Raw genomic sequence first — 19,872 nt, 5'->3', positions numbered from 1 at the left:
TATGTCTGTCCAACACCTGTGTCTGTCCAGGAACCTGTGTCTGTCCAACAACCTGTGTCTGTCCAACAACCTGTGTCTGTCCAGGAGGCTTTGCCTGTCCAGGAGCCCGTGTCCGTCCAGGAGCCTGTGTCTGTCCAGGAGCCTGTGTCTGTACAGGTGGCAGTGTCTGTCCAGAAGGCTGTGTCTGTCCAGGAGCCTGTGTCTGTCCAGGACCCTGTGTCTGTCCAACAACCTGCGCCTGTCCAGCAACGTGTTTCTGTCCAGGAGCCTGTTTCTGTCCAGGAGCCTGTGTCTGTCCGGGAGGCTTTGTCTGGCCAGGAGGCTGTATCTGTCCAGGAGCCTGTGTCTGTCCAACAAACTGTGCCTGTCCCACAACCTGTGTCTGTCCAGGGCACTGTGTTTGTCCAGGAGCTTGTCTCTGTCCAGGAGCTTGTGTCTGTCCAGCAGCCTGTGTCTGTCCAGCAGCCTGTGTCTGTCCAAGAACCTGTACCTGTCCAAGAACCTGTGTCTGTCCAGGAACCTGTGTCTTTCCAGGAGCCTGTGTCAGTCCAGGAGCCTGTGTCTGTCCAGCAACCTGTGTCTGTCCAACAACCTGTGCCTGTCCAAGAACCTGTGTCTGTCCAGGAGCCTATGTCTGTCCAACAACCTGTGTCTGTCCAACGACCTGTGTCTGTCCAGGAGCCTGTGTCTGTCCAGCAACCTGTGTCTGTCCAACAACCTGTGCCTGTCCAAGAACCTGTGTCTGTCCAGGAACGTGTGTCTGTCCAAGAACCTGTGTCTGTCCAGGAACCTGTGTGTATCCAGCAACCTGTGTCTGTCCAACAACCTGTGTCTGTCCAGGAACCTGTGTCTGTCCAACAACCTGTGTCTATCCAGGAGCCTGTGTCTGTCCAGCAACCTGTGCCTGTCCAGGAGGCTGTGTCTGTCCAACAACCTGTGTCTGTCCAACAACCTGTGTCTGTCCAGGAGGCTGTACCTGTCCAGGAGCCCATGTCTGTCCAGGAGCCTGTATCTGTCCAGGAGCATGTGTCTGTCCAACAACCTGTTCCTGTCCAGCAACGTGTTTCTGTCCAGGAACCTGTGTTTGTCCAGGAGCCTGTGTCTGTCCAGGAGCCTGTGTCTGTCCAGGAGGCTTTGTCTGTCCAGGAGGCTGTGTCTGTCCAGGAGCCTGTGTCTGTCCCACAACCTGTGCCTGTCCCGCAACCTGTGTCTGTCCTAGAGCCTTGTGTCTGTCCAGAAACCGCTGTCTCTCTTGATCTGTGCCTGTCTCCCCCTCTCCATCAGCCTGTCTCCTGTCTCTCTCTCCCGCTTTCTCTGTCCATCTGTCCCTCTCCACTCCCTCTCTCCCTCTTCCCTTCTCTCCTCTCTGCCTCGCCCTCTTTCCATCTTTTCAATCTGTCCCTCTCGTTCTCCGCTTTCTTCTATCCGTCTGTCAGGCTTTTAACTAGAAACAGGAGGTGCCTTTCCGTGGCCATGCTGTGATATCTGATCAATGGTAAGTTCTGTCTCTTATGTTCTTGCATTGTCCGCAGGTCAGCAGTTCAATGAGGAACTTGGAAAGGTTAATGCGCTGAGACTGGTTCCAGCGATGAAGGATGGAGACTTCACACTGGGCGAGAGGTGAGCACATGCTTCGAATCCCAAACTCTAAACAGATTCTGTGCAAAGGTGCGGGGTTTGTGGATGATGGGTTTGGGAGAGCAGCCGTTTTATTGTAAATTTATTTCCAATTAAAGTGAAATTTAGCATGGCCATTCTATCTACCCAGCACATCTTTGGGTTGTGGGGGTGAGACCCACGCAGACTCGGGGAGAATGTACAAACTCCACAAGGACAGTGACCCGGGGCCATATTGTCAATTTATGAAGTTTATTGGACCAGAGCAACTGAGCAAGTGAAGCCTTGGACAGAAACCAGGGGCGGGATTCTCCCCTACCCAGCGGGGCGGGGGGTCCCGGCGGGATGGAGTGGCGGGAACCACTCCGGCGTCGGGCCGCCCCAAAGGTGCGGAGCTTCCGCACCTTCAGCGGCCAAGCCGTCACCTTGAGGGGCTAGGCCCGCGCCGGAGTGGTTGGCGCTCCGCCGGCTGGCGGGAAAGGCCTTTGGCGCCACACCAGCCGGGGCCGAAAGGTCTTCGCCGGGCGACGCGGGTCCGCGCATGCGCAGGGGAGGGGGTCTCTTCCGCCTCCACCATAGTGAAACCATGGCGAAGGCGGAAGGGAATGAGTGCCCCCATGGCACAGGCCCGCCCGCCGATCGGTGGGCCCCGATCGCGGGCCAGGCCACCGTGGGGGCACCCCCCGGGGCCAGATCGCCCCGCGCCCCCCACAGGACCCCGGAGCCTGCCCGCGCCGCCTCGTCCCGCCGTTCAAAAGGTGGTTTAATCCACGCTGGCGGGACAGGCATTCCAGCAGCGGGACTTCGGCCCATTGCGGGCCGGAGAATCAGCGGGGGTGGGCCCGCCGACCGGCGCGGTGCGATTCCCACCCCCGCTGAATCTCTGGTGGCGGAGACTTCGGGACACAGCGGGGGCGGGATTCACGCCAGCCCCCGGCGATTCTCCGACCCGGTGGGGGATCGGAAAATCCCGCCCCAGGTATTAGAAAGAAAGGTTAATATCTCTATAGTGCTTTTAGTAATCTCAGCGTATCCAAAAGCATTGTGCTGCCAATGAAAACTATGTGATCGCTGTTGTAACATAGGAATTGGGTCACTGAATCTGTACACAGCAAGATCCCTCAAATGTAATGAGAGAACTGATCAGACCACTTGTTTTATGATGTCGATTGAAGGATAATTATTGGCCAAGACACCAGGTGGAACTTCCCTCCTCACCTTGAAAGTACTTCAACAGGCTTGTTTCATCCAGATGAGAGGGCCGGCTTTCCCTTCATGAATGGACTTGTTTAATATTCCATGTGAACGGTAGGAGATTGGATTCCCTGCACCCCGACGCCGACATTGCGGATGGTGCTGGGGCGGACACAAAATCGGGATCGACACCGATTCTCCATTTCTCCATGCCCCGAAAAGCACCTACCTGTGGCCATTGCTGGAGGCCTGCCCCGCCATTCCGCCGCCCCCTCCCCCACGACTGGCCGAAGTCCCGACTGATGGAGAGTGACTCTGATGGAGAGTGACTCTGATGGAGAGTGACTCTAATGGAGAGTGACTCTGACGGAGAGTGACTCTGATGGAGAGTGACTCTGATGGAGAGTGACCCTGATGGAGAGTGACCCTGATGGAGAGTGACTCTAATGGAGAGTGACTCTGACGGGGAGCGACTCTGACGGAGAGTGACTCTGATGGAGAGTGACTCTGATGGAGAGTGACTCTGATGGAGAGTGACTCTGACGGAGAGTGACTCTGACGGAGAGTGACTCTGATGGAGAGTGACTCTGATGGAGAGTGACTCTAATGGAGAGTGATTCTGATGGAGAGTGACTCTGATGGAGAGTGACCCTGATGGAGAGTGACCCTGATGGAGAGTGACTCTGACGGGGAGTGACTCTGACGGAGAGTGACTCTGATGGAGAGTGACTCTGATGGAGAGTGACTCTAATGGAGAGTGATTCTGATGGAGAGTGACTCTGATGGAGAGTGACTCTGATGGAGAGTGACTCTGATGGAGTGTGACTCTGACGGGGAGTGACTCTGACGGAGAGTGACTCTGATGGAGAGTGACTCTGATGGAGAGTGACTCTAATGGAGAGTGATTCTGATGGAGAGTGACTCTGATGGAGAGTGACCCTGATGGAGAGTGACCCTGATGGAGAGTGACTCTGATGGAGAGTGACTCTAATGGAGAGTGATTCTGATGGAGAGTGACTCTGATGGAGAGTGACCCTGATGGAGAGTGACTCTGATGGAAAGTGACTCTGATGGACAGTGACTCTGATGGGGAGTGACTCTGATGGGGAGTGACTCTGATGGAGAGTGACTCTGATGGAGAGTGACTTAGATGGAAAGGGACTCTGATGGAGAGTGACTCTGATGGAGAGTGACTCTGATGTGGAGTGACTCTGATGGGGAGTGAGGTTGATGGAGAGTGACTCTGACGGAGAGTGACTCTGATGGAGAGGGACTCTGATGGGGAGTGAGGTTGATGGAGAGTGACTCTGATGTGGAGTGACTCTGATGGGGAGTGAGGTTGATGGAGAGTGACTCTGACGGAGAGTGACTCTGATGGAGAGGGACTCTGATGGGGAGTGAGGTTGATGGAGAGTGACTCTGATGGAGAGTGACTCTGATGGAGAGTGACTCTGATGGACAGTGACTCTGATGGAGAGTGACTCTGATTGAGAGTGACTCTGATGGAGAGTGACTCTGATGGGGAGTGACTCTGACGGAGAGTGACTCTGATGGAGAGTGACTCTGATGGAGAGTGACTCTGATGGAGAGTGACTCTGATGGAGAGTGACTCTGACGGAGAGTGACTCTGACGGAGAGTGACTCTGATGGAGAGTGACTCTGATGGAGAGGGACCCTGACGGGGAGTGACTCTGATGGAGAGAGACTCTGATGGAGAGTGACTCTGATGGAGAGTGACTCTGGTGGAGAGTGACTCTGATGGAGAGTGTCTCTGATGGGGAGTGACTCTGATGGAGAGTGACTCTGATGGAGAGTGACTCTGATGGAAAGTGACTCTGACGGAGAGTGACTCTGACGGAGAGTGACTCTGATGGAGAGTGACTCTGATGGAGAGGGACTCTGATGGGGAGTGACTCTGACGGAGAGTGACTCTGATGGAGAGTGACTCTGACGGAGAGTGACTCTGATGGAGAGTGACTCTGATGGAGAGTGACTCTGACGGAGAGTGACTCTGATGGAGAGTGACTCTGATGGAGAGTGACTGATGGAGAGTGACTCTGATGGAGAGTGACTCTGATGGAGAGTGACTGATGGAGAGTGACTCTGATGGAGAATGACTCTGATGGAAAGTGACTCTGACGGAGAGTGACTCTGATGGAGAGTGACTCTGATGGAGAGTGACTCTGAGGGAGAGTGACTCTGATGGGGAGTGACTCTGATGGAGAGTGACGTTGATGGAAAGTGACTCTGACGGAGAGTGACTCTGATGGAGAGTGACTCTGATCGAGACTGACTCTGATGGAGAGGGACTCTGATGGGGAGTGACTCTGATGGAGAGTGACTCTGATGGAGAGTGACGTTGATGGAGAGTGACTCTGATGGAGAGTGACTCTGATGGAGAGTGACTCTGACGGAGAGTGACTCTGATGGAGAGTGACTCTGATGGGGAGTGACACTGATGGGGAGTGACTCTGATGGAGAGTGACTCTGATGGAGAGGGACTCTGACGGAGTGACTCTGATGGAGAGTGACTCTGATGGAGAGTGACTCTGATGGGAAGTGACTCTGATGTAGAGTGACTCTGACGGGGAGTGACTCTGATGGAGAGTGACTCTGATGGAGAGTGACTCTGATGGGGAGTGACTCTGATGGAGAGTGACTCTGATGGAGAGTGGCTCTGATGGAGAGTGACTCTGATGGAGAGGGACTCTGATGGAGAGTGACTCTGACGGAGAGTGACTCTGATGGAGAGTGACTCTGATGGAGAGTGACTCTGATGGATAGGGACTCTGATGGGGAGTGACTCTGATGGGGAGTGACTCTGATGGGGAGTGACTCTGATGGGGAGTGACTCTGATGGGGAGTGACTCTGACGGAGAGTGACTCTGATGGAGAGTGACTCTGATGGAGAGGGACTCTGATGGAGAGTGATTCTGATGGAGAGTGACTCTGATGGGGAGTGACTCTGATGGGGAGTGACTCTGACGGAGAGTGACTCTGATGGAGAGGGACTCTGATGGAGAGTGATTCTGATGGAGAGTGAATCTGATGGAGAGTGTCTCTGATGGGGAGTGACTCTGATGGAGAGTGACTCTGATGGAGAGTGACTCTGATGGAAAGTGACTCTGACGGAGAGTGACTCTGACGGAGAGTGACTCTGATGGAGAGTGACTCTGATGGAGAGGGACTCTGATGGGGAGTGACTCTGACGGAGAGTGACTCTGATGGAGAGTGACTCTGACGGAGAGTGACTCTGATGGAGAGTGACTCTGATGGAGAGTGACTCTGACGGAGAGTGACTCTGATGGAGAGTGACTCTGATGGAGAGTGACTGATGGAGAGTGACTCTGATGGAGAGTGACTCTGATGGAGAGTGACTGATGGAGAGTGACTCTGATGGAGAATGACTCTGATGGAAAGTGACTCTGACGGAGAGTGACTCTGATGGAGAGTGACTCTGATGGAGAGTGACTCTGAGGGAGAGTGACTCTGATGGGGAGTGACTCTGATGGAGAGTGACGTTGATGGAAAGTGACTCTGACGGAGAGTGACTCTGATGGAGAGTGACTCTGATCGAGACTGACTCTGATGGAGAGGGACTCTGATGGGGAGTGACTCTGATGGAGAGTGACTCTGATGGAGAGTGACGTTGATGGAGAGTGACTCTGATGGAGAGTGACTCTGATGGAGAGTGACTCTGACGGAGAGTGACTCTGATGGAGAGTGACTCTGATGGGGAGTGACACTGATGGGGAGTGACTCTGATGGAGAGTGACTCTGATGGAGAGGGACTCTGACGGAGTGACTCTGATGGAGAGTGACTCTGATGGAGAGTGACTCTGATGGGAAGTGACTCTGATGTAGAGTGACTCTGACGGGGAGTGACTCTGATGGAGAGTGACTCTGATGGAGAGTGACTCTGATGGGGAGTGACTCTGATGGAGAGTGACTCTGATGGAGAGTGGCTCTGATGGAGAGTGACTCTGATGGAGAGGGACTCTGATGGAGAGTGACTCTGACGGAGAGTGACTCTGATGGAGAGTGACTCTGATGGAGAGTGACTCTGATGGATAGGGACTCTGATGGGGAGTGACTCTGATGGGGAGTGACTCTGATGGGGAGTGACTCTGATGGGGAGTGACTCTGATGGGGAGTGACTCTGACGGAGAGTGACTCTGATGGAGAGTGACTCTGATGGAGAGGGACTCTGATGGAGAGTGATTCTGATGGAGAGTGACTCTGATGGGGAGTGACTCTGATGGGGAGTGACTCTGACGGAGAGTGACTCTGATGGAGAGGGACTCTGATGGAGAGTGATTCTGATGGAGAGTGAATCTGATGGAGAGTGACTCTGATGGGGAGTGACTCTGATGGAGAGTGACTCTGATGGAGAGGGACTCTGATGGAGAGTGATTCTCATGGAGAGTGACTCTGATGGGGAGTGACTCTGATGGGGAGTGACTCTGACGGAGAGTGACTTTGATGGAGAGGGACTCTGATGGAGAGTGATTCTGATGGAGAGTGACTCTGATGGAGAGTGACTCTGATGGGGAGTGACTCTGATGGAGAGTGACTCTGATGGAGAGTGACTCTGATGGAGAGTTACTCTGACGGAGAGTGACTCTGATGGAGAGTGACTCTGATGGAGAGTGACTCTGATGGAGAGTGACTCTGATGGGGAGTGACACTGATGGAGAGTGACTCTGATGGAGAGTGACTCTGATGGAGAGTGACCCTGATGGGGAGTGACACTGATGGAGAGTGACTCTGATGTAGAGTGTCTCTGATGGAGAGTGACTCTGATGGAGAGTGACTCTGATGGAGTGTGACTCTGATGGAGAGTGACTCTGACGGAGAGTGACTCTGATGGAGAGTGACTCTGTTGGGGAGTGACTCTGATGGAGAGTGACTCTGATGGAGAGTGACTCTGACGGAGAGTGACTCTGACGGAGAATGACTCTGATGGGGAGTGACTCTGATGGAGAGTGACTCTGATGGAGAGTGACTCTGATGGAGAGTGACTCTGATGGAGAGTGACTCTGACGGAGAGGGACTCTGATGGAGAGTGACTCTGACAGACAATGACTCTGATGGAGAATGACTCTAACTCTTTCTCTTGCAGTGTGGCAATTCTGAAATACCTGGCTTGTAAATACCCGACCCCTGACCACTGGTACCCAGCAGACCTGCAGAAACGGGCTCGGGTGGATGAATATCTCTCCTGGCAGCACATGACAATTCGTTATCACGGATCCAGGATTTTCATGTTGAGGGTAAAATCAGCTATTTGCTTGCTATATTTCTTGGAAAAGATCGATTCAATCCTCACCCACAAAGCAGCCAGATTCACATTCTCCTTTCAGGAATCATTCCCAACACTCCATTTTTGCTCGGAATGACTCCCTGCCCTGCTTGACATTTTGTGAGTCCTCACGTCCTACCCCCACCTGTGTCAAAGGCCTAAGCTCTCAAATTCCTTCCCTAAACCTCTCCGAGTCACTGGCTCTCTCTACTTTAAAAAAATATATTTTTATTCACAATTTTCACTTTAGAGAATACAAAATCTTTGAAGAGATAACAAATAGGTTAGACCAAGGAGAGCCAATGGATGTTATCTACCTTGACTTCCAAAAGGCCTTTGATAAGGTGCCTCACGGGAGACTGCTGAGTAAAATAAGGGCCCATGGTATTCGAGGCAAGGTACTAACATGGATTGACGATTGGCTGTCAGGCAGAAGGCAGAGAGTTGGGATAAAAGGTTCTTTTTCGGAATGGCAACCAGTGACGAGTGGTGTCCCGCAGGGTTCAGTGTTGGGGCCACAGCTGTTCTCTTTATATATTAACGATCTAGGTGACGGGACTGGGGGCATTCTGGCTAAGTTTGCCGATGATACAAAGATAGGTGGAGGGCAGGTAGTATGGAGGAGGTGGGGAGGCTGCAGAAAGATTCAGACAGTTTAGGAGAGTGGTCCAAGAAATGGCTGATGAAATTCAACGTGGGCAAGTGCGAGGTCTTGCACTTTGGAAAAAAGAATAGAGGCATGGACTATTTTCTAAACGGTGACAAAATTCATAATGCTGAAGTGCAAAGGGACTTGGGAGTCCTAGTCCAGATTCTCTAAAGGTAAACTTGCAGGTTGAGTCCGTAATTAAGAAAGCAAATGCAATGTTGTCATTCATCTCAAGAGGCTTGGAATATAAAAGCAGGGATGTACTTCTGAAGCTTTATAAAGCATTAGTTAGGCCCCATTTAGAATACTGTGAGCAATTTTGGGTCCCACACCTCAGGAAGGACATACTGGCACTGGAGCGGGTCCAGCGGAGATTCACACGGATGATCCCAGGAATGGTAGGCCTAACATACGATGAACGTCTGAGGATCCTGGGATTATATTCATTGGAGTTTAGGAGGTTGAGGGGAGATCTAATAGAAACTTACAAGATAATGAATGGCTTAGATAGGGTGGATGTAGGGAAGTTGTTTCCATTAGCAGGGGAGACTAGGACCCGGGGGCACAGCCTTAGAATAAAAGGGAGTCACTTTAGAACAGAGATGAGGAGAAATTTCTTCAGCCAGAGAGTGGTGGGTCTGTGGAATTCATTGCCACAGAGGGCGGTGGAGGCCAGGACGTTGAGTGTCTTTAAGGCAGAAGTTGATGAATTCTTGATTTCTCGAGGAATTAAGGGCTATGGAGAGAGAGCGGGTAAATGGAGTTGAACTCAGCCATGATTGAATGGTGGAGTGGACTCGATGGGCTGAATGGCCTTACTTCCGCTCCTATGTCTTATGGTCTTATGGTCTTAAAATAACAAGAAAGAGTAAACACAATTACATACATTAAAAAAAACACAAAACAACCCTTCACAAAAACTTGACCTCCCCTTCCCTTTCCCCTTAACAACTAATGGTGACCAATTCTTTGAAATAAACAATAAGCGGCTGCCATCTCTATTAGAACCCCTTGATTGCTCTCCTCATTGTGTACTTGTCCCGTAACAGCCTCCCCGAACAGGCGCCGGAAATGTGGCGACTAGGGGCTTTTCACAGTAACTTCATTTGAAGCCTACTTGTGACAATAAGCGATTTTCATTTCATTTTCATAAATTGACTTCCTCGATTTATAGGAACTCCATTCAGTCTCCCAGCCACACTGAGGCACTGGCTGGAGCCCCACCCCAGCAGCACTCGTCTCCGGTCCCAACACCCTTCTGCAGCCCCGGCGAGTCTTGACACCCAAAATATGGTCACTAATGGAAGGGCTCCAACTCAATCTCCAGAATTGCCGTCATGGTGCTAAAAGGAGACCCAGAAACCCACGAGCTTGGACCAAGACCAGGAGATGTGTGTGTGTGATTAGCCAGACCTCCTGAACAGCGCTCGCACCTGTCCTCCACCACTGCAAAGAAGTGACTCATTCTGGACTTGGTCAGGTGCTCCCTAAAAACTACCTTAAGTTGGATCAAACCAAGCCTCGTGCACAAGGATGTGGAGTTCACTGTGCAAAGAGCCTCATTCCACACCTCATCATCCACTATGGACCCTTCCCTCGCCTCCACTGACACCAAATCGCCTGACGGAATCCATCCATAAATACCAGACGTGCCTACGTCCTCCTACCCTGTGAGCGAAAGAACCCTCTCCATTAGAGATGTTGGCGGCGCCACGGGGAATGTCGGGAAAATCCATTTTGCAAAGTTGCGGACTTGGAGATATCTGAATGAAACTTAACCCGAGAGCTCAAACTTTCCTGTCAATTCCTCTAGACTGGAAAACTGCCCCTCCAGGAACAAATCGACCACTTTCTCCAGCTCCTTCCCGGATAACTACACCAATGCAACACCTTCTTTGCATTAGCTGCCCAATATTAAAATACCAGGATCGGCAATGCCAGGCCCCCTGACGAGGGACTGCCCTACGAATCCTCGAGGTTCTCTTTCAACAGGTTCCTGAACACATTCCTTTTTGAGCCAGCTTTTAGAACTATCCTCATGTTGCCTTTCAGGATTCAATGTTAATTTTTGTACTATAACATTCACTATGAAGTACTACAAGATGATTTATTACTACATTAATGGTAGTTTGGGTATATCTGCCCCGTGACTAAATATTTCTCAAAATATTTACTCATTTCTCCTCTGTCCCATCAACAACTTTTTCTTCATTTAACTCTCCAATCTGACTCTGCGTTTGAAGGTAGTTTCCAACTCAACCTTTAACCCTGGAAGTGAATCCCACCTCCTCGCCACTCTGTGTGACTCTCCTGGTCTCTGTTTTAAATCTGTTATATTGATTCTTGTGCCTATGGCCTCTGCTTCTGTTTGACACAATCTGTCCTCCATTGTCCATCTCGGTAGGGCTGCCCTTACTTGGATCCACTTTGATCTTGATCAGGTCATAGCAGAGTGCCCTCCCGCAATGGCTTCTCTTCCTCTTCTTGCACTGTGAGCTCTGGGAATTAGGGATCTTTCCCTGACTCCCTCCTTTTCCTTTCCTTCATGTTGATTCTTAATTGGTCACGTTAACCGAGTCACATACAAGTTGATGACACTTAACTCTATCTCTCACCTCCTCTCTCAGCCCCTCCAATGCCTCTGTGTTGTCAGACTGCTGACCCAACATCTAGTCCTCGATGAGCTGCAGTTTTTCCCAAGGTAACTTTGCGAAGGCCAAAGCCATTGTCCTCAGCCTGGACTACAAGCTCTGTTTCTGAGTCACTGACTCCAGCCCTCTCCCTGGCCACTGGCCGGCATTTTCCAGACCCCCGTCCCTGCTGTAAATCTGGCATGCCACTGACCCATGGCGGGATCTTCCAGTTCTGCTGATGTCCCGGACGGGGTCGATGGGACCGGAATATCCTATGGGGTAGGAAGGGCCGGAAGATCTCACCCAGGATCTGAAACTGAACCAGACTATTCATAACCTCGCCATCGTGTTTCTTGTTCTGCCCAGTCACACCTCATCTGCTACTGATAACCTGAACAATACCCTGTTACACCCAGAATCAATTTCTAAATTCCCGTGAACCACTCCATCAATCAACGCATGAGGGATATATCTTTCCAGCTTGGCAAGGGACCAAAATCCAGGCCAATCAGGCAATCAGGTAGACGCCGGTTCCGCTATTTTCCGCCGCGAGTACTCCGCGCCGAGTATCCACTGCCTCAAGCCAACGCCTGAGGCCCGCCCGTGATTCTCCATCCCTGACCAGCCGAATTCCCAACGGCGTGGTTCTAACATGGTCCTGCCATGCAGGAACCTCGCGTGGCGGCTGCGGACTCAGTCCAGGGCCGCCACAGTCAGGAGAGGGCCAATCGGAGGGTGGGGGGGCTTCATTCGGGACTGGGGGCTATGTGTGCGGGCGGCCCATTTCGGGCGAGCGGCTGATGCGGGCACTATTTCGGCAGTCGAGGTCCGTGGGCTGAATGCGCCATGGAGCACGGCTCGGAGGCGTCCGCTGTGCGCATGCGCGGCCTCTGACCCGGAAGTGTGGGGGGCTGTATCAGCAGCTATACGGTGAATCTATGGCCTTTTGACGCCAGTTTTCCTGACCACAATTCCCCCAAAAATCACCCCCCAATAAACATCCCTTCCCAATAAACACTCCTTTCCAATAAACATTCCCTCCTCAATAAACATCCCCTCCCCCAAAAATCACCCCTCCCTAATAAACACCCCTTCCCAATAAACATCACCCTCCCCAATAAATATCCCCTGCCGAATAAATGTTTCCTCCCCATAAACATATCCTCCTCAATAAATGTTTGCTGCCCAATAAACAGGAAAAAGACCACAATTTTCTCGACTGCGTGAGGACATAGTCCCAAAAACGAAGAATCCAGCCCCATTTCTGGTCAAGAGGGATCCAAATAGAGGGAATAGATATTCTTTGGACTTCAAGGAGATAGGGATGGAGGGAATGTTTATTTGATGTTGAGATCACAGCCAGTGGGAGAGGAGGAGTTGGCCAGGGAGAGAGATACACAAACGCTGATAGTGGAGGGACATGTTCACCAGTTAGATTCTAACGGGCACTTGCAAAATGTGAGTGAGTTTGACGGTTCACTGAACACAATCCCAATGGCTGGGTTTAGTCTTCTGCTGTGTTAAGGTTCCTCAGGGCTGTGTATTACCATCTTGTGAGAGCGCCTTGTGCTGCTGACCTGTCCTCATCTGTTTTATCCTAGGGCCTATTGCCAACTTTAACTGGGCAGCCAATTCCCAAGGACAGAATGGATGAGGCCCTGGAGGATCTGCAAAAATCAATACAGACCTTCGAAGATAAGTTCCTTCAGGGCAAACCGTACATTGTGGGCGAGAAAGTATCCCTGGCAGACCTGGTCGCACTCGTTGAACTGATGCAGGTGAGAGAATTGGAATCGGCTCAATTAGATTTCCAAACAGGGCAGCATGCTGGCGCAGTGGTTAGCACTGCTGCCTCACGGCACCGAGGACCCGGATTCGATCCCAGCCCTGGGTCACTGTCCGTGTGGAATTTGTACAATCTCCCCGTGTCTGCGTGGGTGTCGCCCCCACAACCCAAAAGATGTGCAGAGTAGGTGGATTGGCCACGCTAAATTGCCTCTTAATTTAAAAAAAAAATTGGGTACGCTAAATTTTAAAAAAATTACACTTCCAACCAATAGAGTGTCATCATGGTCGTACAAAGAGATCAATTGGTCTTGATGGATCCAGAGAGTTTTCAGAAATTATTCCTTTACAATGGCCTAGGCAGCTCTTCAATACATTGTTCAAATGACCAATAGTCACAATGAGAGATTAGAGAGAGAGAGACTGGGAGTGAGAGATTAGAGAGAGAGAGACTGGGAGTGAGAGATTAGAGAGAGAGAGACTGGGAATGAGAGATTAGAGAGAGAGACTGGGCCTGAGAGATTAGAGAGAGAGAGACTGGGAGTGAGAGATTAGAGAGAGAGAGACTGGGAGTGAGAGATTAGAGAGAGAGAGACTGGGAATGAGAGATTAGAGAGAGAGACTGGGCCTGAGAGATTAGAGAGAGAGAGACTGGGAATGAGTGACGAGAGAGAGAGAGAGACTCTCATTCAGTGACTGCCCATTGAGATTATCTCTCAATCCCAGTTTCTCACTCTCTCTCGCTCTCTAATCTCCCAGTCCCAGTCTCTCTTGCTCTCTAATCTTTTAATCCCAGGCTCTCTCTTCAATCTCTCATTCCCAGACTCTCTCTAATCCCTTAGTCCCAGTCTCTCCCCCACTCTGATCTCTCCACCCCAGACTCATTTCTCAGTCTCACTCTTCACTCTCTCTGATCTCTCAGTCCCAGTCTCAACACAACAACTCAACACAATAGCTGACAGCCTTCCATCCTGTGTTAACCATTTCCGGATGTGCCTCAGGAGCCCCATCTGACCTGGCCCGTCTCTGGAACACTTGCTGCAGATGTGCACAGTGGGCTGAGAGGGTGCAATGTTCCCTGGCCTCTCTTTTCTCTGGACCACCTTCTCCACAAGCTGAGCTTCTTGTTTCTGCTCAGCTCTTCCAATGCCCTTCCAAACTTTCAGCCTCTAGACGTCACAGCAATCAGCAACTGTCTCCCAGTCATCAGTGTCAATGTCTGCCATCTTCATATGAATTCATTTATTTATATAGTGCCTTTAATGTAATGAAATGTCCCAAGGTGCTTCACAGAAACATTATAAAACACAGTATGATACCGAGACAAGAGTCTAGGTCAGGTGACCAAAAGCGGGGTCGCAGAGATAGGTTTTAGGAAGTGTCTTGAAGGAGGAACGAGAGAGCGAGGGGCAGAGATGAGGGGTTGCCAGACTGAAGGCATGGCCACCAATGGAGGAGCAAATATGAGTTCATAGAATTTACAGTGCAGAAGGAGGCCATTCGGCCCATCGAGTCTGCACCGGCTCTTGGAAAGAGCACCCTACCCAAGCCCACACCTCCAACCTATCCCCATAACCCAGTAACCCCACCCAACACTAAGGGCAATTTTGGACACTAAGGGCAATTTTTCATGGCCAATCCACCTAACCTGCACATCTTTGGACTGTGGGAGGAAACCGGAGCACCCGGAGGAAACCCACGCACACACGGGGAGAACATGCAGACTCCGCACAGACAGTGACCCAAGCCGGGAATCGCTACCACTATGCTACCGTGCATTGGAATGCACAAGAGGCCCAAATTAGAATAAAGCAGAGATTTCAGAGGGTTGTGGGGCTGGAGGAGATTACAGAGATAGGGAGGGGATGAGGCCATTGAGGGATTTGATAACGAGCCTGAGAATTTTAAGATCAAGGCACTGCTTGACCAGGAGCCAGTGTTGGGCAGGGTGATGGGGGAACAGGACTTGCTGTGAGTTAAGACACTGGCAGTAGAGTTTTAGATGACTTCAAGATGATGTGAGGGTAGAATGTGGAAGGGCAGCCAGGAATGTGTTGGAATAGTCAAGTGCAGAGGTGATGAGAGCGTGGATGAGGGTTTCAGCAGCAGATCAGCTGAGACAGGGGCAAAGTTGGGCCATGTTATGGAGGTGGAAATAGGAGGCCTTAGAGATGGTGTCCAAATGAGATTGAAAAGTCATCTTGGGATCAAATGTGGCACAACAAGGCTGGATTAATCTCAGACTTTTACCAGGATGACGGGAGTCAGTAGCTAATAATAATGATTATTATTATTAGTTAGGGAACAGCGTTTGGAGCAGAGCCCAAATACAATAGCTTCAGGCTTCCCAATATGTAATTGGAGCACCCGGTAATTTGACCAAGGAGAGATGGGGAGAAGTGGAGAAAGATGGTGGTGAGGTAGAGTTGGGTGTCATCAGTGTCTTTGTGAAAATTAACACCAAGCCTTAGGATCATGTTGCCAAGGGACAGCATATAAATGAGAAATAGAAGGAGGGAGGGGCAAGGTCTCTCACTCGTTGATCTCCTGTTGTATCTCCTTTACAGCCTCTAGGTACTGGATTTGACCCTTTGGAAGGTCGACCCAAGCTCATCGAATGGCGTGAGCGAGTCAAGGGTGATGTGGGAAAGGCGTTATTTGATGAGGCCCATGAGAAGACGATGAAGATTAAGGCTTCGCTAAAGGCTTTAGACCGTAACTCTCCTACGATGCAGCAACTTGCAAAGCACCTGCAGAAAATATACAGATAAAGGGATTCTCCGTCCCGCCGCGCCCGTTTTCTGTTGCAGCGCGACCCCGTCGGCAGCAGGATTCTCCCACCCGTCAGCTGGTCAATGGGGTTTCCCATTGTGGGAACCCCCACGCCGTCGGGAAATCTGCAGGCGTGAGTGCTCTGCCGGTGAAACGGAGGATCCCGCTGGCGGAAAATCCAGCTGCTGGTGTCTGAGGTGCCTGTTAACTGCAGCTCGGCCTAGCATGGTCCAACATCGCCTACAATCAAATAAACTGCCAGAAACAATGAGAACTTTGGCTCCTGTGTTTTTCTAATTTGTTTGGCCTCCATTTTTTTCATTATTTCTCCCTTTTCTGAAGGTGCCAACTCTCGCTGAGGTGATCTCGCTGAATTTATAGGCTTTTAGTTCATCCATGGGTCAGCCTGCACGTTTTCAACTTCGGGGACAGGCTCCCTCAAGAGTCAGTGAGAGGAGTTTTCCTTGATACGTTCAAATGTAAATAAGATAACTCCTTTCAGAAAATAATATTTTTAGATAGATTGCATAGTATTTTTTAAAAATAATATTTAATTTAAGGTTTTATATTTAACAAGCACAAACTAAACTACAACACAACTATGAAATTCGTTCAAACATGAATTGTCACATTAACAAGAAATCAGTGATATAGAAAAATACACAACTAAAGCTACATCCAAATGCCCCCGTATCCCCCTAACCCCACCAATAAACCCGACCTCCCCCTCATCCCAACAGCTGATGGTGAGTAACTCTTTGAACTGAGAGATAAATGGCTGCCACTTCATGCAAAATCCCTCCACCGATCCCCTGATGGTGTACTTGACCTTTTCCAGGTATAAAAAGTCCATAAGGTCACCCAAGGCCGAGGCATTAGGCGGAGCGGACACACTCCATCCCAGCAGAACTCGCCTTTGAGCTATCAGTGAAGCAAAGGCGAGGGCATCCACCCTCACCCCGGCCCGCCACACTGTAAAATGGCCACCAATGGGACAAGGCTCCAGATCAATGTCAAGAATCGCTGACACGGTGCTAAAGAAGGAGATCCAAAAGTTCACCATCTTGGGCAGGAGCAGAACATGTACGTATGGTTGCCGGGTGCACGAGATCACCACTCGCACCTGTCCTCCATTTCATCAAAGAAGCCGCTCATCCTACTTTTGGTTAGATGAGCTCCATGAACCCCCTTGAGTTGGTTCAGGCTGAGCCATGCGCAGGATGACCTGGAATTTACCTTACAAAGGGCCTCATTCCACACATCCTCATCTAAGATGGCAGTGGTGCCGTTATTAGGGCCCAGAGGCTCGACCCTTTACCGAAACTTGCCTCCATCTTCCCCCATATGGTGTCCGATTCTCTGTGCCACCCCAACACCTTCTCCATGTTGGCTGCTCAGTAATACATGAGGAAATTGGGTAGTGCTAGACCACCCAACTGTTGGCCCCTCTGGAAGTACACCCTGAAAATTTCTTGGCACCCTACCCGCCTATATAAAGGAATTCACTAACTTGTTCACCCCAGCAAAGAATGATTTAGCGAGAAAAATAGGAAGGCATTGGAACAAAACTAGGAACCTCGGCAGAATGTTCATTTTGATGATTTGAACTCTGCCCGCCAGGGACAACGGGAGACTACTCCATCTCTGCAAATCGAGTCTCACCTAACAAATTTAGAAAGTTTAACTGCTGAAGCCAATGCCAACCATTTTGTCACTTGGATGCCCAGATACCGGAAGCTACCACTGGCCCGGCGGAAGGGTAATACTCCCAGGTATGCTGCCCTCCCTGGGGGAATTAACCGGAAATGTACTCACTTTTCCCCAGATTTAATTTATTGTCCGAGAAGGAACCAAAGCCGCTCAGCAGTCTCACAATCTCGTCTATAGAGGAGACCGGATCTGTGACTTACATCAGCATAAAGAGACACCCTGGGCTGGATTCTCCGATTTTGAGGCTATGTCTGGAGGAAGTATCTAGTTGTACAATGAAAAAATCGGCGCGGCCCCAGCACCGACCCTCCGACCGGTGAGGGGCTAGCAACCGCGCCACGTAAAACACACGGCCTTTAGGAAATAAACGGCCGGAGAATTGCCAGGTCCGTGGCCCTCTTGCACATGGCGATGACCTGCAGCGGTCGCGCCGTACAACATGGCGCCAGCATCGAGCGGACCCGATCTGCTAGATAGTGCCCCCATGGACACCGCCTCGCCACATCCGGACCAGCCCCCTCTAGTGCCCCCAGCCCTCGCCGAAGTCCCCCCGGACAGCGGCACATCTCCCCTCCCCCCCCCAACTGTGGCGGCGCTGGACGCAGTCCACAGCCGCCATGCCAGGTTCACAAACACTGAGAGCACACGAGCTCGGCGCCGTCGTGAACACGGCCCATCGGGGGCGGAGCATTTGGGGAGGGCCTTTAGGTAACGTCCTGAGGTCATCCCAACGGCGTGCGGTGTACTCCCTGATGATGCCGTTTTGGAGGGGGCGGAGCATCCAAACACAGACGTCGCCCCAGATTCGGTCGTAAAAAGGGATTCTCCGCCCGATCGCCGATTACGAAATCGGAGTCAGGGAACGGAGAATCCCACCCCCGATGTTCCCTTCCCCTCCGATCAATCCCCCTCCATTACCCAGAAGCCCTCAGCCTCATTGCCAGAGGTCCTATTGCCAGAGCAAAAAGGAGCGACGACAATGGGCATCCCTGTCATGTACTCCTGCTCAGGGAGAAGTGTCCCGATCTTGTCACATTGGTACGAATGCTAATCATGGGGTTCGTGGACAGCAGCTATATCCATGAAATAAATTTCTGCCCAAACTCAAACTCCCTTGTAGCTCAAAGAGGTACTTCCAGTCCACTCAGTCAAATGCTTTCTCTCCATCCATAGCTATAATCACCTCTGGTTCGGGGGCCGAAGAACGCGAGCGGACAACATTCAGAACCCGTTGTGTATTAGAGGAGAGATGCCTAACCTTCACAATTCCTGTCTGGTCTTTCTTTAATAAATGTATTTTATCCCATCTGGCCTTCTACCACTATTGTTATGGGCCAAGGTTTAGAGAACCCCAAAGTGTATCATGGAGTTTACCTGACCCACAACTTTTAATAGATTGTGGTATGGGGAGCACACGGCTCACTCTACAGGTGTGACACAGCAGAAATAGAAAAGTATTTTTTAAAGCAAAACAATGTTTATTCTGTGAACTCAAGTTAACCTTTTTAAAACATACAGTGAACATCTTAGCAACCGTTAATTCAAATACAACAACCAAAAACTACAACACTAAGTAATCCTTTAAGCTTTCCTTTTAACATCCATAAGACTTAAAAACACCGTTTTACAGAAAGACATCATGCTCAACTTCACTATTGATAACAGTTACCACGTTGAACTCAGCAAATGGACACTCATAAGCTTGCAGAGATTCACACGCATCCTGCTGTGATTGCAGCTTCTCCAAAACTAAAATGAAAACCAAACACACCCTGCAGCAAAAAAACCTAAAGCGAAAGTAAAAAGCTGACAGACAGCCCAGCTCCACCCACTCTCTGACATCATTGTAGTAATAAACACCCATTTCTTAAAGGTACTCTCACTCTCAATATTTATACACACCCATTTATAAACACCCATTTCTTAAAGGTGCTCTCACATGATACCTCCCCCAAAGAAAAAAAAATAAACCATCAACTTTAAGATGCTTTCATTTTTCACCTTTTCACTATCCTTTAAGAAATGCACAGTAAATATACTTTTCATTTAAAAAAACAACACACGCAAACAGGTATAATAATATAGTCCATTTCTTTTTTTTTCTTCTTCCTCCAACTGGAATCCCTCTTGATTGACAGTCTCTTTGAACAAGAAGGTTTCTGCACGATCCATCCATTTCTCTACGCCTCGACATTTCTCTTTAATGTCAG

At 50.3% G+C, this 19,872-nt stretch overlaps 1 protein-coding gene across 1 annotated transcript in view; it reads left to right on the top strand.

Annotated features, from left to right (window-relative positions):
- Positions 1-16,226, top strand: part of LOC140410707 (glutathione S-transferase theta-3-like) — a 73,149-nt gene extending 56,923 nt beyond the window's left edge. The window contains exons 2-5 of the mRNA XM_072499149.1: positions 1,533-1,620; positions 7,934-8,084; positions 12,997-13,173; positions 15,748-16,226. Of these exons, the coding sequence (XP_072355250.1) occupies positions 1,533-1,620; positions 7,934-8,084; positions 12,997-13,173; positions 15,748-15,951 (620 nt within the window). The 3' untranslated portion in view covers positions 15,952-16,226. The remainder of the gene's footprint in view (positions 1-1,532; positions 1,621-7,933; positions 8,085-12,996; positions 13,174-15,747) is intronic.
- Positions 16,227-19,872: the final 3,646 nt, after the last annotated feature.

Source organism: Scyliorhinus torazame, chromosome 1 (assembly GCF_047496885.1).
Source record: "Scyliorhinus torazame isolate Kashiwa2021f chromosome 1, sScyTor2.1, whole genome shotgun sequence".
NCBI classification, from domain to species: Eukaryota; Metazoa; Chordata; class Chondrichthyes; order Carcharhiniformes; family Scyliorhinidae; genus Scyliorhinus; species Scyliorhinus torazame.
This window is presented reverse-complemented; position numbering and strand designations above follow the sequence as displayed.